The sequence below is a fragment of the Equus quagga genome, chromosome 2 (genome assembly GCF_021613505.1).
Source record: "Equus quagga isolate Etosha38 chromosome 2, UCLA_HA_Equagga_1.0, whole genome shotgun sequence".
Classification (NCBI taxonomy): domain Eukaryota; kingdom Metazoa; phylum Chordata; class Mammalia; order Perissodactyla; family Equidae; genus Equus; species Equus quagga.
The window spans coordinates 174,749,045-174,756,393 of record NC_060268.1 but is presented as its reverse complement, the minus strand read 5'-3'; the positions used below and the strand labels follow the sequence as shown (position 1 = coordinate 174,756,393).

The 7,349-nt window shown below is 47.8% G+C and overlaps 1 protein-coding gene across 1 annotated transcript in view; it reads right to left on the bottom strand.

Moving 5' to 3' along the window:
• Nucleotides 1-544: 544 nt before the first annotated feature.
• Nucleotides 545-7,349, bottom strand: part of LOC124235252 (deleted in malignant brain tumors 1 protein-like) — a 26,260-nt gene continuing 19,455 nt past the window's right edge. The window contains exons 10-15 of the mRNA XM_046652838.1: nucleotides 4,013-4,207; nucleotides 3,515-3,717; nucleotides 2,757-3,077; nucleotides 2,099-2,119; nucleotides 1,021-1,050; nucleotides 545-728 (exon numbers count right to left, since the gene is read on the bottom strand). Coding sequence (XP_046508794.1) covers nucleotides 574-728; nucleotides 1,021-1,050; nucleotides 2,099-2,119; nucleotides 2,757-3,077; nucleotides 3,515-3,717; nucleotides 4,013-4,207 — 925 coding nt within the window. The 3' untranslated portion in view covers nucleotides 545-573. The remainder of the gene's footprint in view (nucleotides 729-1,020; nucleotides 1,051-2,098; nucleotides 2,120-2,756; nucleotides 3,078-3,514; nucleotides 3,718-4,012; nucleotides 4,208-7,349) is intronic.

Sequence of the window (7,349 nt, the reverse complement as noted above, 5' to 3'; positions counted from 1 at the left end):
CAATCATGTATTAATGTGGCTTTGCTGATGTCTCCTCTGCCTGAAATGACATTCCTCCCCCGTCTGCATTGGATGAGGAACAACCCAAGCTCTGCAGCAGGACTTCCCCACCCCTGCCTGGCCCCCGGACTCACCCCAAAGAAGCAGGGAGTGGAGGGAAAAGGATACAAAATAACTAGTGTGGCTGTCAATAGGATTCCTTGCATTATCATTACACCTAACAGTGATCCCCCCATTGGCTACCATTTCCCAGGTGCTTTCATGTGTCTCTCTGGTGACCTTCCCAGAATGGGTGAGGGGAGGAAAGCAGGTGTCTCACTCCCCTCTTTGCCTGAGGCTCAGGATAGCAATCTCCTGATGTCCCACAGTCCCTCAGCCAATCAGCGACAGAACCGGGATTTAAACCAGGGCTCTCCTCCTGGCCCCGCCTCCACGGGCTGCCTCTGTGCTGGGTCAACACTGAACCCACAAGAACAAGTTTCCACCCGCCAAACATCTCTCCAGAAGGATAGGCACCGTCCATTCCCTCCAGAAGGCCTGCAAGGTCCCCCATGATCTGCTTTGCACCCGCACTCACTGGACGTCTCTGAAGACGACAGTCACACGGTAGTTGTTTTGGACTTCAATGTCCCAGACACATTTGGCGTTGTTCGGATAGTTCCCAGGGTAGGATGGGCTGGAAAAGTGCCCTGAAGGTTGGGACAGGAAGCCTCCGCAGGAATAATTTGCTGTCAGAACAAAATGGAAATGCTGATGCCCCTAGAGCACACTGCACAGTCACCGGGGAAAATTTTTAAACAATTCCCAAGACGGAAACCCAGCAGGAGGGGGCCTGGACCCGACCGGCCACAGAGGGCCAGGAGGGGGCCTGGACCTGGAGAGGCCACTGAGAGCCAGAGGGACCCCTGCCAGGGGGGCTGAACTTAGGGAGCCTCTCCTCCTCATTCTCGTCATCCTCCGCCCAGTGTCCCTGCCTCTGAGGGGAAGGGAAAGGGGATTTGTCAGGAGCTCAGAACTTACTGGTTGGAAGGGTGATGTTGTAAACAGGAGCTGTTGACAAAGAGAAAAGACAATGATCAGTTTCCTGGCATCCTTGACACAGTTACTAAGTGCTGGCTTCCCCCTCGGCCAGAAATGTGCCAACCCTGGGCTCACAGTGGGACGCTGGATACAGGCCTTGCCCTCAGGGAGCTCACAGCCTGCAGGAGACGATGGAAAAGAGTAAACCCCAATGTAGTGGGATGGGGCTGTGACCAAGCAAAACCCAGGCAATACCGGGAGCCCAGAGCTTTGGATCCTGACCCAAACGGAGCAGGGAAAAGTGGACAGGTAATCAGGCAGGCAGGTAAAAAGGTGGAAACGGGTGTTCCAGGCAGAGGGAACAGCATGTGCAAACGGACTCAGGTAAGAGACTGCCTGGCACATTTGGGGGACATCAGTGTGGATGGAGCAGGGAGATGAGGGAACCAATCAGACGAAAGGAGTGAACCGTGGAGAGCCCAAGAGATCATACTGAGCTGTGGGATCTGTGTCCAGAACTCCCTGAGAAGTCACTCGAAGGTGCCGAGGCTGGGACTGACACTGCATTTCCTAGATGACCCTGGCTGCAATGGAGAATGGGGGCAGGGGGGCCTGAAGCTGCTCTGCTGTAGGAAGCCAGGGGGAGAGGGAGTGAGGGTGGGATGGAGAGGAAGGTCTCAAGGAGCCAGGGGTGTGCTGGGAGCACTCAGAGCAGGTTCACCAGGAGCTCAGGAGCCGGTGATCAGGAGCTTCTGCTGGTTACACACCGAGCTCAACAAGGATGCAGGCCCCATCCCACCCACACTGCCCAGGGTCTAGTGCCAGAGGGGAGAGGCAGGGCCTACACAGGTGGCTGGCTCTCCATGGGACAGACCAGAGACCAGAATCTCATGCTGGGCAGGCTACTGAAGGACAGAGAGGAGCCTAGAGAGAGGCCCAGCTCTCCTTGGGGTGGGACATCAGCTGCAGGGGCTGCCACGTGCTGGGGAAGGCACAAGCGACAAACATGCCCTGCACGATCCAAGGGCAGTGGCAGAGAGGGGCAGCCAGGAGAGGCGATGGAGATCATGGCGCTTACCAGGGGTCGTTGTATAGTGTCCTAAAAAAGAATAGAGGAAAAGCATCAGTCCCTAAAGTGGGCCTGAAGAGAGGCGATGAGAGGGGCACAGCCATGCCACACAGAGTCTGACTCAGTGAGTGCATGTGGGGTCCACTGAGTCCTTGCTGTGGAGCCTGTGTTGCTAGCAGGAGGCCTAAGTGGGTTTCCCCAGCTGTTCCACCAGCCCCATTGTTGCTTGGGGGTCATCAGTGTCACAGCCAGGATCATTACACCATCATTTATTCATCATTTCCTACTTGTTGGAATTGTTCAAAGAGTTTACACACATTACCCATTTAAATTCTCTGCCTCCCATTGAAGGCAGGAACAATCATGATCATCTACTTTGAGTAAACGAGGAGACTGAAGCTCAGAGAGGTTAACTCACTGCTAAAGGTCACAGAGCAAATGAGAGAGAAGAACACACTCAGGACTCCAGTTGTGTGTCCAGCGTAATGGCCTCAGGGACCAGACGCCCACCAGAGATAAAGTGGCCTATGAATGGTCTCCTGGAGTGAACAGACCAAGGGGACAAGCTCTTGCCTGCCCCCATGCCCTGAACTGAGTGACAGACACCACCAGTCGCCTGTCTTTAGCTCTCAATTAGTAGCAGGCCAAGGATGACATCACGTGATACCTGAGCAAATGACTCCAGCATCTTCGTGGTGGGCGCAATTATGGGAGAACCAGCCTCGGTTCCGGCACTGCCAGAGAGTAGATTCCGTTCCTGAGCACACCACGTCGTCCAGGGTGATGGGGCCAGAGCCAGAGCCAAAATAGGCGTTTCCCAGGGCTGATACTGCATCACCGCACCCCAGCTGTCTGCAGACCACCTGGGCATCCTGAATGTCCCAGGAATCATCACAAACTGTCCCCCAGTTGCCACCATGGTAAATTTCCACACGCCCGGCACATGCACCAGAGGAGGAGTTGAAGTTGACTAATCTCAAGCTGGCGTCTGAAAGACATGCCGTAAATATGATGGCCATGGCCCACAACACATCTCCAAGACCAAATAACCCATGGGCCTTTCCTCATTCCCAAAGTCACCAAATGGCACTGGTCACGGTACAGACAGCTCCATGAGGAAGCTGGAAGGAGCTCCAGACGTTACTAGAGCTCAGACCCCTCCAGCCTCCAGATGGGGAGGTGTGGGCTCAGCAAGGAGAGTTAGTAGGTCCCCCAGGGAGTTGGTGGCAAGTCCAAGCCAAGGTGTTTCCCCTATTCTCCACACCTGGCTGCCCTGGCTTACCACAGTCACGGTCAGAGATAGGGAGAACGGGCAGCACATTGCTGAAACCCTTCTTGGGTTTCCTGTGGGAACCACAATGCATGCAGAGGAGGGGGCTGTGAAAATACACTGAGCCTCAAAGCTCACGTCTAGTTTGCACTCACCTCTTGGAAAGGAGTTATACCAAGCAGAAAAGCCGGTGTTTTGGACAGTGACATCACTTCGGAATCGAACAATCATTCGGTTGGAAGAAGATGTGAATATTTGCCTGGTGCCATTACAAATTTTCCCCAGCAAATTATTGCTATTGAGTGATCCATCAAAGATTTCAACATAATCATAATTGCAATTACTGTGTATCTCCAGCCTGTATGAGAAAACGGATTCATGTCAACCTCGAAGGTCCTATTGCTCCTATATTTTATAGATAGTTTGGACTTTATATCAGTGATGCTATTGAATCTAAGATTTTCTTCTTGCCCTTCTTCAATCAAATCAAAGGACTCCCCAGTATTGCCTCATGCTTCGTGATAGGAATCAGAGCAACCTGAAATCTAGTCCAGGGCACATGAACGAAAACCATCCCAGCCCAGGACACAGTCCGAACCACAGGGTGTGTGGAGGAGGACACATCCTTCCCCAGAGGACCGAGTGTCACTTACTGCAGATGGTTGAAGCCCAGGTTTATGCGATAGCTAGAGTTCACGTCTATCTCCCAGACACACTCCGCGTTGTTGGGGTAATATCCAGGATAGGACGGGCTGGAAAATGTCCCACTGGCATGGAATAAGAAGCCACCACAATTTGAAAAGGGTCCTAGAGAGGAGAGAGGGAGGGACATTGTCATTGTGTTGGGTCTTCAGGGGCGTTGTGACGTCGTCTGGGTAAGAGTCCTCAGGTTTCATCCTCTGCACTTACAACGTGACTCCATTTTTCCTTAAACAAGCCGCCTCTCAGGCCTGGCCATAGGCCACCCCACATTAGGGGCGTTGACCTGAGTCTCTGCCTCCCCCATTGGGCCTGGAACAGTGATTCCCTGGTAAGAGGTGACCCAAGTTTCAGAGGGAGCATGTATCACCTTGTGGCACAAATGCCAAGAAAGCAACAAAGTGATTGTTGGCATTGTTCAATTGGTCACAGGGAGGGAGGTGGGGATCAATCCTGGCTGAGGGGAGAGCTGGCCCAGGGACAGCACCCTGGACCGCTACGTGTTCCCTCGTGTCTCCCGGGAGCAGGAGATTCGGCCACTTGACAAGAAGCCTCATAAAGCGGGGTCGGGAGCAGGGCTTCTGCCACAGAAGGCCTGGGCTTGTGTCTTGGCCCTGCTCTTATCAGCTCCATGATCTTAAGCAAGTAACTTAACTGCTCTGCCTCAGTTTCCTCATCTGAAAAATGGGGGTGATAATGGCACCTGGCTCATCAGATTCTTACAGGTACCCAATGAGACAATATCTGTAAACCCTTAGAACAGTGCCCGGCACATAATAGTTAGCCCCAAACAATATTAGCTATCATTATTTACCAGAGAGGGATAAACAACATCAAGCATTCAAATTTTCTGTTGCTCGGCTTATTTTAAAAGACTATTTAAAAATATTTATGTACTCAGAGGAGATATAAATTAAAACTGTTTTTTTCCTTATTTATAACTCTTTCTGTTTGTTTTTCTGAAGTGTACAATTCCATGGTGTTCATATAGTCAGAGTTCTGCAACCATCACCACAGTCCCTTTTAGAAAATCTTCATCACTCCGAAGAGAGACCTGCGCCCTTAGCAGTCACTCCCCATTTTCCCTCAGTATCTGAGCCCCAGGCAACCACCAATCTGCTTTCTGTCTCCACAGATTTGCCCATTCTGACATCTCACACGGATAGAAGCACAGTTTGTGGTCTTCCGTGACCGGCTTCCTTCACTTAACAGAACGTTTCCAAAGTTCATCCATGTTGTAGCATCCATCAGGACTGAAATTCTTTTCATTGACAAATACTAGTCCACTGTATGGGTAACCACGTTTGGTTTATCCATTCGCCATGATGAACATGTGGGTTGTTTCCACTTTGGGGCTGTTAGGAGTAATGCTGCCATCTATGAACATTGTATGTAAGTTTCTGTGTGGACTGATGCTGTCCTTTCTGAGAATATGCCTAGGAGTGTAACTGCTGAGTCCATGGCAACTCTATGTTTACCTTTCTGAGGAAGCGCCGAACTGTTTCCCACGGCAGGCGCACCGTCGTCCGTTCCCAGCAGCAGCGTGTGAGGCGGTGCTTGCCCCACAGCCTGGCCAACTGCAATATCTGACTTTTTGATTCTGGCCAACCTACCGGCTGGGAAGTGGCATCCCTTTGTGGCTGTGATTTGCATTTCCCTGATAGCTAATGATGTTAGGCATATTTTCATGAGCTTGCTGACTGTTTGTGCATCTTCTATAGAGAAATATCTTGTCAGATCCTTCACTCATTTTTTAATAGGGTTATTTGACTTTTATTATTAGTGAAAGGTCTTTATATATTCTAGATTCGTCTCTTATCAGACGTATGATTTGCAAATATTTTCTCTTATTCTTTGGGAAAACAGTGATTCTTAAAGAGAATTTGGCCTTTAAAATATGCTACCCAGAAGTTCTATTTCTACAGTGGGAAATAATCCAGGAAAAGGCCAAAGTTTTAGAGACAAGGATATGCATTACAATTTCTAAAAATATAATAAGGACAATTATAAAATAAAATAAACGTATTACTGTGTGCAACTTAACTAAGTATATAAAATATTATGAGAAAGAATCAATTCTTTTGTCCTACAATTATTAATTGCTTAATAAATCATGATATGTGCATAAAAACATACAGCCAATCAACTTTATGGCATAGAAATAATTTCAATGCCATAAAAATGCTACCTTTTAGGCAATGAGAAAATTATTTATTATATACTCAAGTGAACAAGGATGTCATAAAATAGGTTGTAAAGCTTGCTGTAATTTGTGCGAGTGTGTGGTATGTGTATATGGAATATACATAAAAACGCCGACAGTAATTATATATCATCCAATCATTCATTTCTTCATTTATTCTTTCTACAAATGTTTATGGAATGACAGACATGACGCTATATCATAAGATTGCAATCATGAAAAAAGTAGACATAGTCTCTACCCTCAGGATGTGCACAGTTTGGCAGAAAAGACAAGCATGTTGTGCAAACGTAATTCTCATGTTGTAATTCCCCAGCTTAACACTTTTCACAGTTCCGGCTGCTCTTAAGATAAAGTCAGCATTTTAACCTGCGTACAAACTCTGGATGACCTGGCCCTCGCCATAATAGCTCATAATACTATGAGCTACCTGAGAGAGATCAGATTATCTTTTTCATAATTCTGTAATTTTACAATAGTTCTTAATGGCAATTTGACCATATACAAAACAAAGACCCTAAAATACTTAACATAACGACTTAGCATTGAATAAGAACATTCTATGCACCAGGCACTATGTTAAATTTAGACCAGTAAATCTATTTGTGTCTTAAAGGAAAATGTGAGAAAGCATGTGAAAAATTATTTATAAACACATTTCTCAGCACAGGGTCATTTAGAATACCAGGGAAATATAAACAACTTGAATATCCAACAACCGGGGTTTAAAAAATTTGTGGGCATGGCTGTGCAATGGAATACAATGCAGAAACTTAAACTGATGGCAAGACAAGATTCAATGACATGAAAAAGTCAGCACATCACTTCTTAAGAGCAACGGACAGCTAGGGAACAATATCCATCATGGGCTAAAAATTACTTGTAAAGTCAGGAATACTGGTGAAATTCACTGTTTATCCCAAAGCTTTGGAGATACTACAAGAAAAAGAAAGACTTTAACTCTATTTTCTGAAGGAACACTTCTCTCACTTCCTTTAAAGGAAGGGAGATAGATCTGCTTCATTAAACCAGAAGCCATCAGCCTGCCAGGACAGACACAAAGGCTGCACGTGCACAGCCTGGATGTG